The 16361-nt window shown below is 41.7% G+C and overlaps 1 protein-coding gene across 1 annotated transcript; it reads right to left on the bottom strand.

Annotated features, from left to right (window-relative positions):
- Positions 1-124: 124 nt before the first annotated feature.
- Positions 125-16252, bottom strand: LOC139392298 (T-complex protein 1 subunit gamma-like). The gene is made up of 14 exons (XM_071140190.1): positions 16159-16252; positions 15153-15214; positions 6414-6464; positions 6256-6318; positions 6039-6135; positions 5771-5888; positions 4724-4910; positions 4382-4531; positions 2393-2525; positions 2212-2293; positions 1805-1985; positions 1329-1574; positions 1012-1143; positions 125-903 (listed from the first exon to the last, which is right to left on the bottom strand). The coding sequence occupies exons 1-14, from the start codon at positions 16250-16252 to the stop codon at positions 811-813; spliced, it is 1689 nt and encodes a 562-aa protein (XP_070996291.1). The 3' UTR covers positions 125-810.
- Between the last annotated feature and the right edge of the window lie 109 nt (positions 16253-16361).

The raw sequence follows: 16361 nt of genomic DNA, 5'->3' as shown, positions 1-16361 counted from the left end.
ATATTTCATCATAGGCTACATCATTAACACAAATTGTGAGAGAATCTGAGATGGGAGAATCAATCACATCTACACACATCATGGGCGTCATCAAAGTGAATAAAACAAATATAGGACTATGGTCATCTGTTTCCAATTTTATTGAGGTTGATACAATCACAGGCAACAGCACCAGGCAAAGGGGTAATGGAGGAAAAAAGTTCTGGTGGAGTAACAGGATTCAGAACCATAGTCACCAGTCCAATTTAATAACCCCAACAATTATTTTGGAGAGAGAAAGCATTCTCATTCATTGAAATGCAGTAATGTGTTACGATCCAATCCATATAATACATACTTTAAACATTTAAAAAGGATCTTCAGAAGTGGACATTGCAGGCTCTAAATCATTTTACAATGTCTATTTTTTTTAGTAGTTCATTTAAATGACTTATAGGTCTCTTGATTTGGTCACCATCCATTGGCAACTGTTCTTCAACTAAAGTCACACAAAGGAGTTTTACCATACAGAGAAATACAGTGACTAGCTGAGGTAAACCTTGGTCCCAGGAGAACATATTCAGTCATCTTACTTACTGCCATAAATACTGCGCAAACACACACCGTACACACACTGACCAAAGCCAACTGGGGTGCCTTAATACCCAATCTAGTGCATTCATATGTAATGCATGCAACAACACTATCCCAGTCTGCTTAGTGTCCATACCAAATGTCATATCCGAGTTAGTGGTTTATAGAACAGTGTTGTCACAGCTCAGATTGCCTATTCCTCCATTACCCTCTTCCTGATCCTTGTCTTCTTCTCCTCTACTCAGCACCCTGTCCTCCTCCTGTCTGCTCGTCTCCCTTCTTCTTGTGTCCGGAGACAATGTCGTCGATGCGCAGCAACAAGATGGCCGTCTGGAGAAAGAGTTCAATGGAGGAATGCTGCACATCCAAACATGTACCTAATGAACACTTATGTAGCGTCTCTTAACATTGTATTAAGCAGGCGGTCGCAAGTCTCACCTCTACTGCGGTCTTGTAGGTCTGAGCCTTGACGGCCAGCGGTTCCCAGATGCCCAGGACGGTCATGTCAGCCAGGGTGCCAGTCTCTCCGTTCACCCCCCACGATACACTGTCCTCCTGGGTGTGCTTGGCCTGTAGAGGTATGGAGCTCAGTGAAAAGGCCACTAAAATGTACAGTAAATCCTCCATCTCCCTTTTACCAACGCTCTCTCCTTCTTGAGCGTTCTCTCACACAACACACACCCACTCTCCCATCGGGTCTTACTCCAAGATGGTATGAGGTTCTACCTTTGACTCTCTCTCCGTCGCTCTCTTACCCTGAGGGCGGTGAGCACACGGATGGTGGAGGCGCCACAGTTCTGGATGAGGGTGCGGGGGATGACTTCCAGGGCCTGGGCAAGGGCGCGATAGGGCCATTGCTCCACGCCAGTGATGGCCTTGGATCGCTCCATCAGCCGCTGGGACACTGCCATCTCGGTGGCGCCGCCGCCAGGCAGCAGGCTGGGCTCCAGCAGAACGTTGCGGGTCACCTGCATGGCATCCTGCAGATTACGCTCCACCTCCTGGGAGAACAGGGAAAATGGTGGAGAGAGAGAGATTTCAGAACAAAAGTAAAACCTCAGTCAGTCATCTTTACTCTGATAACGTACAATAAAAAAAAGACATGTTCTAGGAGGGGAGTAGAGACTGATCTCATGAACATTATTTTTCCCCATTATCCATCTCTTTTAGTGATTGTTGTACAATAAAAAGCGCATATTATTTGAAATGTTTTATTTTCTCAGTTTCTCACCGCCAGGATTTCCTTGCTGGCTCCTCTCAGCAGGATGGTGCAGGCTTTGGGGTCTTTGCACTCTGTGACGAAAGTGAAGTACTCGTCTCCAATCTTCTTGATCTCAAACAGGCCCGCCCCCAGGCCCACGTCCTCCTCGCGCAGCTCATCCGTACGGCTGGCAATACGTGCACCACACGCTCTGAGGGGTAACATGGAAAGACGATGGTTGGTTAAGTTAGAGCAGTGGTCGTAAAGAGCATACACCCTAATACGCAATTAAAGTGACCGGCCATTTGCTAGCTATGTACTGTACATAGTAACAAAACGCAGTGAAGACAAGCAAAACAGAACAGAGATAAGCGTCTCCAATAACGATGAAGAGTCAAAACATTTTTTTTTTTGCTTTCATAGTGTATTGGACTTACCTGGCGATCCTGTTGTTGTCTGTCTTTCTGACACGGCGAATAGCCGTGATGTTAGCCTTCATCAGGTAGTGCTGAGCCAAGTCTGAAGAGAGAGGCAAAATATAGTCACGGTAAAAATGTTAGTTGCATCAGACATGTGCCTTACCAAGAGCATTGCATTTTGAAGCAGTGTGTGTAGTACCTGAGATGCCCTTCTCTGTGAAGATGAGGTCAGGCTTGAGGCGGATGATGTCTTCACAGATCTGCTGGATGTACTCCTCCTCCATCTGCAGGATGCGGGCAAAGTCCTCCTCACGAGTGATCTCAATATCAGTCTGTAGAACAATACACATGGTTTAAATTTTTTTTATACACACACACAGAACAAAACACAACATGCAACAATTTCAAAGTTACAGTTCACATAAGTAAATCAGTCAATTGAAATAAATGAGGTTCTAATCTATGGATTTCACAAGACCGGGAATACAGATACGCATCTATTTGTCACATACACCTAAAAAAAAAAGGTGTGGCTCAGAAAACCAGTCAGAAGCTGGTTTGACCACCATTTGCCTTATGCAGTGCAACATCTCCTTCACAGTGTTAATCAGGCTGTTGATAATGGCTGTGTGAAGTTGCTGGAACACGCTGTCGTACACGTAGATCCAGAGTATCCCAAACTTGCTCAACGGGTGACATGTCTAGTGAGTATGCAAGCCATGGAAGAACTGGGACATTTTCAGCTTCCAGGAATTGTGTACAGATCCTTGCAAACTGGGGCCGTGCATTATGCTGAAACAGTCTTTCCTGAGCGCGCACTGATTCTGTAACAAGCAAATTGGTTGTCTCTTCTCTCTTCAGTAGCGTGCTGCATTCTGCTATGTGAATGATTGGCTGAGCCTTGGATACAGCCAGTATTGCTCCAAACGCGCATCACTTGTTCACTTACGGTCAGTAGTCATCCAGCCCCCCTTCCCAAATTTTTCTCATCGGATCTACACAATTCACATAGGTCACCTATTTTACATTCAAAATGTAAAATTTCGCCAAAAGGTGGCTAGTTTGCAGTTTGTGCAAACTAGCGCCATCGTGCTCTATCATGCATAAACCTAGCGCCATCGTGCATAAATTAATTTTGTCCCCCTACACCAAACGCGATCACGACACGCAGGTTAAAATATCAAAACAAACTCTGAACCAATGACATTAATTTGGGGACAGGTCAAAAAGCATTAAACATGTATGGCAATTTAGCTAGTTAGCTGAGAGTTCCTCTGTGGAGATGGTTGTCCTTCTGGAAGGTTCTCCCATCTCTGCAGCACACCACCATTCAGGTCTTTATGGTAGAGTGGCCAGATGGAAGCCACTCCTCAGTAAAAGGCACATGACAGCCCGCTTGGAGTTCTCCCAAAAATTCTCTGGTCTGATGAAACGAAGATGAAGCATCACGTCTGAAGGAAACCTGGCACCATCCCTACAGTGAAGCATGGTGGTGGCAGGTTGTGGCAGCATGGGGATGTTTTTCAGAGGCAGGGCCTGGGAGACTAGTCAGGATCGAAGGAAAGATGAACGGAGCAAAGTACAGAGAAATCCTTGATGAAAACCTGAGTGGCTTGGGGACAAGTCTCTGATCGTCCTTGTGTGGCCCAGCTAGAGCCCGAACTTGAACCCAATCGAACATCTCTGGAGACCTGAAAATAGCTGTGCAGCGACGCTCCCTATTCAACCTGACAGAGCTTGAGAGGATCTGCAGAGAAGAATAGGAGGTACTCCCCAAATACAGGTGTGCTAAGCTTGTAGCGTCATACCCAAGAAGACTGGAGGCTGTAATCGCTGCAAAGGTGCTTCAACAAAGTACTGAGTAAAAGGTCTGAATACTTATGTAAATATCATATCAGTTTTCATTTTTACATTTGCAAAAATTTCTACAAAACTGTTTTTGCTTTGTCATTATGGGGTATTGTGTAGATCGATGAATAAGGGAAAAAATGTAATCAGTTTTAGAATAAGGCTGTAACGTAACAAAATGTGGAAAAAGTCAAGGGGTCTGAATACTTTCCAAATGCACGGGAAAAAAGAGAGAAAAAAAACAAACAGGAAACATTTGTTTGTTTTCTTTGACAAGTATTTAACCCCATATCTTTGGCATTAAACAGTCTCCATATAGACTTCCATTCTATTTCCATACCTGGCTTTCTCCCTTCTTGTACTCCAGGGAGCAGTCCAACAGGATAATGCGGGGATCCTTGATCATTCTGCGCATGCGCGGGTGAGTCACGTCCTTGTTAACCATCACACCTCTCAGCACGCACGAGTCCTCGATGATCCCACCGGGAACCTGAACAAACACAGATAATAAAGCAGACGTTGAAGCTGATGCTGATGTATTACACTTGTGATTTTATGAAAGTTAAATATTTATAATTCTGTAGTTTGAATTTTGCGTTCTGGAATTTCACCGGATGTTGGCCAGGTGGGACGCTACCGTCCCACCTGCCCGTAAGAAGTTAACAGACACTTTGACCCTTACCTTTTCTACTTTGGCGTACTTCTTGATGTCAATCTCCTTGCGTCCGTTCTCCTCCATCTCCACAGTTTTGACGGCGTCCAGTGAGATGCTGCAGGCCATGTCAGACCAGCGGCTCAGGGCCTTGGTGTTGATGGCAGAGTGGATGATCTTCAGCATCATCTTCCTGTCGCTAACGTCCACTGGGGTGCTGGGGGGAGGAGGGGATGGAGGAGAGTGTGTTGTTAAACAACTGATGAGTATGAAAGCAGTTGTCATCGAAAACATGCAGTTACCAGAAAAAGTACTTGGACCAATATTCTAGACTTCTGTAAATCAAGTACCAATGCCAATCCCAGATTTTCATAACAAGTGAAATTATGCACAGATGTCAAGTTAGAATTCAGCTCTTAAAGAGCCACTGAACACGCTGATTGTTTTTCTGTTGCTCATTAGATAAACAAGATTTCAGTCTGGGAGACATTTGGTTAATGATGTTTGTCCCCCATGATACACTTTAGACGAAGTAGCCAATTTCACTTCCTCAAAATCCCCAGGATGAATTTACAACAACACAATTTATGACAGATTTATTGAGTTTTTGCTGAAGAGGTTAAAGTTTCGCAATTTTACATCTAGCTAAGGTGTTTGGTGCAGTATTTCTCAAGTTAAAAAAATGTGCAACGAGTTGTCTTGTGTAAATGAAGTCGGGCTGCTGGGCAGGTCTGTCTCACTGTCTATGCTACTATGGATACAGAGCAATCACCGCAGCTGTTCACCCCATGTTAGTGGGCAAATGGACATCATCAAATCCAAACCCAACCTTCATTTACCTGTTGTGACGCACCACGCACACACGGCTGTTCCAAACTCTATTTTAAACGACACAAACTTTGACTAAAGTTATCCTATTTACACTTCGTAGTCAATTTTGACACTAGAATAACCGTTTGACTCATATCGATGCCACGTAGGCCGTTTTCAAAGGGATTTGTTGCTTTTTAAAGGCAATAGCTCTATAACGATTAAAAGGTTGTGTGTGTGGTTGGGTGGTAGAGGCTGGAAGAGTACCTGATTTCTTTGAGAAGGTTGAGCATATCATCCAGAGCTTGTCTGTAGGCGCTGATGACAACTGTTGGGTGCATTTGCTGCTCCAGGAACTGCTCTGACACGGACAGCATCTCACCCGCTAGAGATGCATAAAATGTATGATGTTTCCCATGTTGAGACACAGGAGTAATAAGAGTAATACATAAGGAATAGGCTGGATTGGACTACTACAATGAGAATAGACCTGATGGTGCAGTGTATTCACAGTATTGGGCATGTGGTGACTCACCCAGGATGATGACAGAGGTGGTGCCGTCTCCCACCTCCTCGTCCTGAGTGCGACTTATCTCAATCATGGACTTGGCAGCCGGGTGCTGGACCTGAATCTGAGTATGTGGAAGCAGAGATGGAAGGATTGACATAGGCTTTGCACCGGGGCACTGAACATTGATATTTTCTGCATGGAAGTAGATGTATGGGAATCATAGCAAGTGTGCCCTTCTCACCTCTCTCAGGATAGCGTTACCATCGTTGGTCATCACGATCCCACCCATGGGGTCCAACAGCATCTACCAAGACAAAGTATCTTATGGTTCCGGATTCAAGTGCTACCATAAAAGTAAATTCCAGACAAAAGTGACATAATAGAAGACCTATAGCTCACCTTCATCATGGCCCTTGGTCCCAGGCATGTTCTGATGACGTCTGCGATCGTCTATAACACACGAAAAAAAAGTTCTATACAGCGCCAACAGGCAATGCATGATGGTGATCCTACATTCCTCATAGAGCTACAGTAGTAGCTATGACAATAACAGTATCACAATATTCATTACATAAGGAAATATTTCAACAAAGCAGACCTAACTCCTTGGTCCTTTAAAAACGTATGTATGTAAAATATTGTGTGCTATAACTTGGAAAATAAATCAAGGTGACTCGATGTCAACATAATGATAATTGTTTCAACATTAGGGCCACTTTGTGTTTGGTTTCCTTGTTACGATACTAAAGAGTATCGCGATATTGGCATTGTCTCTGCCCTAGTACTGGGCCCTATAGACATAGATTAAACATACAATTATGTTGAAATAACATAGCTAGAAACCAAGTTAATTCTTAAAAAGTTTAAGCCATTGGGTGGTTTCTAAGATGACATGTGCAATTGTTTTAAGATGGTCATACTATGGAACATTTAGTTATTTGATTTTGAACTTTAAGACCCATTTAGGTATCAAAAAATGATTTTATAAAATATTGAATTTGGCCTTTACTACTATAGGCCAGAGAAACACATTGAATAACATTCATAAATGGCAAAAAAAAAGACAGTCAAAAAATAAATAAGAAACAAGGCATTGAAGTACTTATCCTATATCTACGAGATATAAGAAAGCTCAGGAAATAAATAAAATATATACACACAGTACCAGTCAAAAGTTGGGACACACCTACTCATTCAAGGGGTTCTCTTTATTTGTACTATTTTCTACATTGTAGAATAATAGTGAAGACATCAAATCTAAGAAACAACACATATGGAATCATGTAGTAACCAAAAAAAGTGTTAAACTAAATATATTTTATATTTCAGATTCTTCTAAGTAGCCACCCTTTGCCATGATTGCAGCTTTGCACACTGGTGGCACTCTCAACCAGCTTCTTGCCTGCAATGCTTTTCCAACAGTCTTGAAGGAGTTCCCACATATGCTGAGCACTTGTTGGCTGCTTTTGCTTCACTCTGCGGTCCAACTCATCCCAAACCATCTCAGTTGGGTTGAGGGATTGTGGAGGCCAGGTCATCTGATGCAGCACTCCATCACTCTCCTTCTTGATCAAATAGCCCTTACACAGCCTAGAGGTGTGTTGGGTCATTGTCCTGTTGAAAAACAAATGATATCCCATCTGGTTTTCGCTTAGTGGGACTGAAGTATCACTGCAGAATGCTGTGGTAGCCATGCTGGTTAATCTCTTTGGGCTAGGGGGCAGTATTTTGACGTCCGGATGAAAAACGTGCCCAAAGTAAACTGCCTGTTACTCACGCCCAGAACCTAGGATATGCATATAATTGGTAGATTTGGATAGAAAACACTCTAAAGTTTCAAAAACTGTTAAAATAATGTCTGTGAGTATAACAGAACTGATATGGCAGTCGAAACCCTGGAGGACAAACCATCAACAAACAAAAAAAATGTTCAGCCTACCACTGTTTCCAATGCCTGTCATGTTTATTATGAGGCAAAATCCTCCCAGCCTGCAGTTCCTAGGGCTTCCACTAGATGTCAACAGTTTATTTAGAAAGAGTTTCAGGCTAGTTTTTGGAAAAATTAGCTAGAATTTTTTGTTTTTCTAAGTGGCTCCCATTTTGGCTGTAGGGTTTCCATGAACGTGGATGAGAGCGTGTTCTTTGTTGTTTATCTCTGGTAAAGACAATAACGATTCTCCGTCTTACATTTTATCGTTTATTACATATTAGGGTACCTGAGGTTTGATTATAAACGTTGTTTTACTTGTTTGGAGAAGTTTATTGGTAACTTTTGGGATTCATTTTGTATGCATTTGAAGGAGGGAAACCGGTGGATTATTGACTGAAGCGCGCCAGCTAAACTGAGTTTTTGGGGATATAAAGGAGGACATTATTGCACAAAAAGGAACATTTGTGATGTAGCTGGGACCTTGTGGAGTGCCAACAGAAGATCTTCAAAGGTAAGGCATTTATTATATCGCTATTCCTGAATTTCATGGCACACCTGCCTGGTTGAAATGTGTTTTTCATGCTTTTGTATGCGGGGCGCTGTCCTCAGATAATCGCATGGTGTGCTTTCGCCGTAAAGCCTTTTTGAAATCTGACACAGCGGCTGGATTAACAAGAAGTTAAGCTTTATTTTGATGGATGACACTTGTATTTTCACAAATGTTAAATATTTATATTTCTGTCATTTGAATTTCGCGCTCTGCAATTTCACCGGATGTTGGCCAGGTGGGACGCTACCGTCCCACCTGCCCGTAAGAAGTGTGCCTTGAATTCTAAATAAATCACTGACAGTGTCATCAACAAGCACCCCCACACCATCACACCTCCATGCTTTACGGTGGGCACACATGTGGAGATCATCCGTTCACCTACTCTGCATCTCACAAAGACACGGCGGTTGGACTCATCAGACCAAAGGACAGATTTACACCGGTCTAATGTCCATTGCTCGTGTTTCTTGGCCCAAGCAAGTCTCTTCTTCTTGTTGGTGTCCTTTAGTAGTGGTTTCTTTGCAGAAATTCAACCATGAAGGCTTGATTCACACAGCCTCCTCTGAACAGTTGATGTTGAGATGTGACTGTTACTTGAACTCTGAAGCATTTATTTAGGGTGCAATCTGAGTTGCAGTTAATTGACCATTTCTGGGGCTGGTAACTCTAATGAACTTATCCTCTGCAGCAGAGGTAACTCTGGGTCTTCCTTTCCTGTGGTGGTCCTCACGACAGCCAGTTTCATCATAGTGCTGGATGGTTTTTGTGACTGCACTTGAAGAAACGTTCAAAGTTAGACATTTTCCAGATTGACTGACCTTCATGTCTTAAAGTAATGATGGACTGTCATTTCTCTTTGTTTATTTGAGCTGTTCTAGCCATAATATGAAATTGGTATTTTACCAAATGGGACTATCTTCTGCATACCACCCCTACCTTGTCACAACACAACTGACTGGCTCAAACGCATTAAGAAAGAAAGACATTTCACAAATGAACTTTTAACAAGGCACATCTGTTAATTGAAATGCATTCCAGGTGACTACCTCATGAAGCTTCCAAAGGTGGGGGAGTGGCAATCTTCACCAAGGATCCCCTTCAGTGCTTGGTTGTCTCCACCAAGTCTGTCCCCAAACAATATGATTTGCTGATATTAAGCATTAAACTTTCAAATAGCTCTTTGTTGACTGTTGTTGGGTGCTATCATCCTCCATCAGCACCAGCCTGTACTAGAGGTCGGGGCCGATTTCAAGTTTTTTTACACCTTTATTTAATTTTTATTTAACTAGGCAAGTCCGTTAAGAACACATTCTTATTTTCAATGACGGCCTAGGAGGCAGGACGACAGATTTTTAACCTTGTCAGCTCAGGGGATCCAATCTTGCAACCTTACAGTTAACTAATCCAATACTTTAACACCTGATTACATTTCACTCCATGAAGAGCCTGCCTGTTAGCGAATGCAGTAAGCTAAGGTAAGTCGCTAGCTAGCATTAAACTTAACTTATAAAGAACAATCAATCAATGACTGTCATTGCTCCAATGTGTACTTAACCATAAACATCAATGCCTTTCTTAAAATCAATACACAAGTATATATTTTTAAACATGCATATTTAGCTAAAATAAATCCAGGTTAGCAGGCAATTTTAACCAGGTGAAATTGTGTAATTTCTCTTGCGTTCATTGCACGCAGATTCAGGGTATATGCAACAGTTTGGGCCGCCTGGCTCTTTGCGAACTAATTTGACAGAATTTTACGTAATTATGACAACATTGAAGGTTGTGCAATGTAAAAGGAATATTTAGACTCATGGATACCACCCGTTAGATAAAATACGGAACGGAATAAACGTTTTGTTTTCGAGGTGATAGTTTCTGGATTAGTCAAAGGTATATGGTTTAGAGAGAAATAGTCAACGCGTTATAATTCCTGTAATAACTTGCGGCTGAACTTGAAAGGGGTTCCTTCGTTATTTTACCGTTGATGTCTTCCATAGAGAATATCTTGATCTACTTCAAATAAGGTCTGTTTCGTGCAGGCTTAAACCGCCTCTGCGTTTTGATACCCGTGTAAATCTCACTAGGATAAGGTAACGTTTGTCAACATATTTTCATAAATCGACTCTACAAAAAAAAGTATCTTCGCTTATATTTAGCCAATATTGATCAGAGTTACCTTGTCCTATGGATATCTACACAGTTATAAAATTGGCACGGTGGTGTAAGCCTACACGAAACACAGACCTTATTTTAAGTGAATCTAAAAAATATCCTATGGAAGATTTTGCTAGGTGTCATGGGAATTATGACTCGCACTTTGGTTGTCAATTCTTACCATGCCCATTATTAAAATAGGATTTCCTGCATATAGAAATTAAAGTTTTTGTTTTCAACATTTATCACAGGTAACTTAAACTCTATTTTTATTCAAACAGTTGAGAGTATTTGTCTCCTAAGCAGACTCTTCAGTATCATTGTCACTTCAGAGCTGTGTGTGTGTGTGTGTGTGTGTATTTATGTATTATATTAAGTTAAAATAAAAGTGTTCATTGTTCATTCAGTATTGTTGCAATTGTCATTATTACAAAAATGTGTGTGTGTATATGATATATATAAAACATTTTTCTAATAAATCGTCCGATTAATCGGTATTGGCTTTTTTTGTCCTCCAATAAATCGGTATTGGTATCGGCGTTGAAAAATGATAATTGGTCGACCTCTAGCCTGTACCCTACCTGCCCTTAGTGCTCTTCTGGCCCCTTACACTAAGTCTGAATTTGTCCTGTTAGGTGACCTAAACTGGGACATGCTTAAACCACCTGACCAAGTCCTAAAGCAATGGGACTCCCTACATCTTTCTCAGATTATCACCAATCCCACAAGGTATGACTCCAAACACCCAGAAAAGGCTACTCTCCTCGATGTTATCTTCACAAATAATCGTGATATGTATCAGTCTGGTGTTTTCTGTAATGACCTTAGTGATCACTGTTTAACAGCCTGTTCATAATAGCTGCTCAGTGAAACGACCTGTCCTGATTTGTCATAGACACTTGCCAAAAAACTTCAATGAGCAAGCCTTCCTTCATGAACTGGCCTCTGTAAAATGGTATAGAATCAGCTTGATCCCCTCTGTCGAAGAAGCTTGGATCTTCTTTTTTGACATTTTCAGTGGTATTGTTAACACACACGCCCCCATAAAGAAAATTAGAATGAAAAACAGGTTCAGACCCTGGTTCGACCATGAAAGACCATTACTCCACCTCAAGAATTGCATTTGGCGAAAGGCTCAGCACACGCATACTGAAGCTGACTGGCTATCGTTCAGGCAAATGATTAATAAGTGCACGCAGGCTATCCGGAAGGCCAAAGTTAGTTACTTTAAGGAGGAGTTCTCTCTCAGTGGGTCCAACCCCAAAAAGTTCTGGAAAACGGTTAAAGACCTGGAGAATAAACCCTCCTCCTCACAGCTGCCCATGTCCCTTAATGTTGATGATGTGGTTGTTAATGACAAGAAGCACAGGTTGAGCTCTTTAAAAATCACCACTTCATTAAGTCAGGATTCCTATTTGACTCAGTCATGCCTCCTTGCCCATCCAACATTTCCTCATCTCCCACCCCTTCTAATGCGACTATCCCAGATGCTCCTCCCTCTCTTTTTCCCCTGCCCCGCTACAAAGTTTCTCCATGCAGGCAGTCACTGAGTCCGAGGTACTAAAGGAGCTCCTTAAACTTGACTCCAAAAAACCTTCTGGGTCAGATGGTTTAGACCCTTCTTTAAGCCTGTCTCTCCTTTCTGGGGAGGTTCCCATTGCTTGGAAGGCAGCCACAGTTGGTCCTTTATTTAAAGGGGAAGATCAAGCTGATCCTAACTGTTATAGGCCTATTTCTATTTTGCCCTGTTTATCAAAAGTGTTGGAAAGACTTGTCAATAATCAACTGACTGGCTTTCTTGATGTCTATAGTATTCTCTCGTGTATGCAATCTGGTTTCCGCTCAGGTTGTGGATGTGTCACTGCAACCTTAAAGGTCCTCAATGATGTCACCATTGCCCTTGATTCTAAGCAATATTGTGCTGCAATTTGTATTGACTTGGCCAACGCTTTTGATACGGTAGACCATTCCATTCTTGTGGGCCGGCTAAGGAGTATTGGTGTCTCTGAGGGGTCTTTGGCCTTGTTTGCTAACTACCTCTCTCAAAGAGTGCAGTGTATGAAGTCAGAAAATCTGCTGTCTCAGCCACTGCCTGTCACCAAGGGAGTATCCCAAGGCTCAATCCTAGGCCCCATGTGCTTCTCAATTTACATCAACAACATAGCTCAGGTAGTAGGAAGCTCTCATCCATTTATATGCAGATAATAGTCTTTTACTCAGCTGGCCCCTCCCCGGATATTGTGCTAAAAGCTTTCTTAGTGTCCAACCCGTAACCCTGTTCTGAACACCTCCAAAACAAAGGTCATGTGGTTTGGTAAGAAGAATGGCCCTCTTCCCACAGGTGTTATTACTGCCTCTGAGGGTTTAGAGCTTGAAGTAGTCACCTCATACAAGTACTTGGGAGTATGGCTAGACGGTGCACTGTTCTTCTCTCAGCACATAACAAAGCTGCAGCCTAAAATGAAATCTAGACTTGGATTCCTCTATCGTAACCGCTGGTTCAGATGACTATTCTACCCATGCTAGGTTACGGAGACATAATTTATAGATCGACAGGTAAGGGTGATCTCGAGCGGCTAGACGTTCTTTACCATTCGGCCATCAGATTTGCCACCAATGCTCCTTATAGAGCACATCACGTCACTCTGAGTCATCACTGCAAACTGGTCATCTCTGTATACCTGTCGCAAAGCACACACATCCCTGGGTCGCTCCTATTTTCAATTCGCTGCAGCTAGCGACTGGAACGAGTTGCAACAAACACTCAAACTGGACAGTTTTATCTCAATCTCTTCATTCAAAGACTCAATCAATGACACTCTTACTGACAGTTATGGCTGCTTTGTGCTTCATGCTGTTGACTGTGCCCAATCATATCTGTACCATGTTTTGTGCTGCTACCATGTTTTGTTGCTACCATGCTATGTTGTCATCTTAGGTCTCTCTTTATGTAGTGTTGTCTCTCTTGTTCTGATGTGTTTTGTCCTGTATTTATATTGTATTTATTGATTTTTAATCCCAGGCCCCCGTCCCCACAGGAGGCCTTTTGCCTTTTGGTAGGCCATCATTGTAAATAAGAATTTGTTCTGAACTGACTTGCCTAGTTAAACACAGTTTAAATAAAAAAATGCTGGTTGAGAGAATGCCAAGAGTGTGCAAAGCTGTCAAGGCAAAGGGTGGCTAATTGGAAGAAACTCAAATATAAAATTGTGTTGTTTAACACTTTTTTGATTACTACATGATTTCATATGTGTTATTTCCTTGTTTTGATTTCTTCACTATTATTCTACAATATAGAAAAATAGTACAAATTAAGAAAAACCCTGGAATGAGTAGTTGTGTCTAAACTTTTGACTGGTACTGTAAATATTCCAAACACACGCTGGGACAGTTGGGGGATGCGATAGATCCCAAGCTAATACAACCACTCCCATCAAAAAATATTTTAAAGCAATGAGGCTGGTGCAACAGATCAGAACATTTAGCTTAACATTCTAACTATTAGGCTATTTCTTCACATTATAGGCGCAGCAATACGCACACGGCAGTAGGCTATAAGTGCGAATGTTCCAAAATGCAATCAATTAGTGGGAAAAAGTGACCGGAAATGCAATTATGCATGTAAAGCTTTATTATAAAAAGGTGCATTTTTATGGTGAACATCATCTTCCCCAAATGTGAAACTCGCGCCGCCCATGTATTTATGCCAGTTAGGCTCTACACCGGATTAATGTGCTTCATTTTAAGAAGTTATTTGGACACTTAAGTTGTGATACATACTGTACCTTATCGTAATATTAAATATCACTTGTGAATCGTGTGCAGTATGTTTTCACAAGGTACAGTACATCATTAACAAGTGATAGGCTAATATTGTTACCCATCAGATTATTCTTAATTTAATGTGTTTTTTTACATATACTAAAAAAAATTGTGAAATTAGTTTTGATATAATGGACCATTATCGTGCACCTGTCTCAGAACAGGGGCATGTTAAATAAAAATAAATAAAAAGTAATCTATGCACTTAAATAGTGAATGGAGGATGCTTTTCCAGTGGTTCATTTTCATGACAGCCAGGTAGGCTATACACCTGTTGTAAAGTAAAGCAATGTACTTATTATTAGGAAAGTTGATAAATAAATATAGTAGACCTAGCGTATAGAAAGCTGATTGGATCCTCTTTCTAATAGAGGCCGTCATAACTATTTTCTCACATAATTGCATAGCCTATTTGAAATGTTACTCTGAGCTCTCATGAAGTGTGATTTGATTTTCTAAAACATTTGCATTGATGTCAGAGTGATTAGAGGGAGTACCAGGCAGTTAGCAAGTTTGGCAGGCTACTAATGACCAGGCTACTAATGATCAGAGCTTGGAGAAGCCTAACTAAACGGTCATGTGGAATTTGACTGCGGTCATGACTCGTGACCGCCAGTGTGGCGGTAATACAGTCACCATTACAGCCCTAAGTGGAAGACACCAAAGAATGATAACTCACCTTGGCTGCACTGATATTTCCTGTCTGAACCTTCCGTCCAGACTCCCTCTTCATATTCTGGCCTGTAGTGGAACATGGAAACCAAGTTAAAAGTCTGTATGTTGTGTAAAATTGTACTGCAAAAACACAGCAGACCAAAACATAATTTCCGCAATTAGTCTAGTTAACAGGGGATTTAACCAGTCTACTACGTCTGTTCTGCACCTTTTGATTTCTATGTACAAATTAAGATCCCACATCTGTAGATAACTAGCTACCTGCCTACAGTACGCCATACAGTAGCTAGCTAGGCGTATCATGTGTGGATTAGGGATGTGCCATATTTTAGAAGGCTGATCTTTTATACTGTACAGTTGACGTTACTAAGTTACATACATACATACATACATAACTACATCACCCAAGCCAGCTTCATTCATCTGACATGTTAGCTACGGACATGCCTGGAAGCTTCAACGACTAGGTTAAAATGCCATTGATTTGAGTCTCTCTTTCTTTGCGCTTCACTAATATGTTGCCGAACAGATGGGCTCCCCTCCCATATTTTTTTTTACCCTCATTTGGTCAAACGCTAACTAGCTAAGGTTCCTATATGTTGTAACTAGTTAGCTATTGTAATATGTAACAGTAACGTTACTGCAAAATGTTTTCTTGAGGATGGACATTTGAGTTGAGTACTTAGTTATCTAACTAGTTAACGGTTGAGTAAATTGCACTATAGCCAGCCAGAGGTTTGTTGTAACGTTATCTTACGTTACAGCCAATAAAGTCATACAAAGAGCCAGTTCGCTAACGGTAGCAAGTTAACACTAGTGTCAGCTGTCGACAAGGAAGCAGAAGCACATGCTTTGTTGCTGGCTAGAAACAGACGATAACTATGTAGCCTGTATTGGCCCCTTGTCGGGATATTACAAACGACAGAAACATCAAAATGAGTAACATTTCCACAGAAATCTACGTTAAGATGTAACCTTTCTCGTTGCTTATGGATTTTCTATTTACTTACTCAGCACGAGAACCTGTTGGCCCATCATTTTTGACAGCGTGTGGGACAACCGTCTGGAACCTTCTGGGCTGCCGGAGAGTAAAACGCTCGACATCGGGGGGCTGATTACTCCCAATATTTTAACCAATAAACTTCGAGGAAAAAATGATGTACAGTGGATTCCACCAATTAGGGAGACGGGATAAACGTAAAATGATTAAATG

This window comes from Oncorhynchus clarkii, chromosome 32 (genome assembly GCF_045791955.1).
Source record: "Oncorhynchus clarkii lewisi isolate Uvic-CL-2024 chromosome 32, UVic_Ocla_1.0, whole genome shotgun sequence".
NCBI classification, from domain to species: domain Eukaryota; kingdom Metazoa; phylum Chordata; class Actinopteri; order Salmoniformes; family Salmonidae; genus Oncorhynchus; species Oncorhynchus clarkii.
The sequence above is the reverse complement of the archived record's forward strand: the minus strand, read 5'-3'. Positions and strand labels throughout refer to the sequence as shown.

Excerpts from the sequence above, each read along its gene's own strand:
- LOC139392298 (XM_071140190.1), bottom strand. The coding sequence starts at position 16,252 with ATGTCGAGCGTTTTACTCTCCGGCAGCCCAGAAGGTTCCAGACGGTTG. Across the intron at positions 6,319-6,413 it reads GACCAAGGGCCATGATGAAG|ATGCTGTTGGACCCCATGGG; the intron begins GTGAGCTATAGG and ends TTGTCTTGGTAG. Across the intron at positions 2,294-2,392 it reads CACAGAGAAGGGCATCTCAG|ACTTGGCTCAGCACTACCTG; the intron begins GTACTACACACA and ends CTCTCTCTTCAG.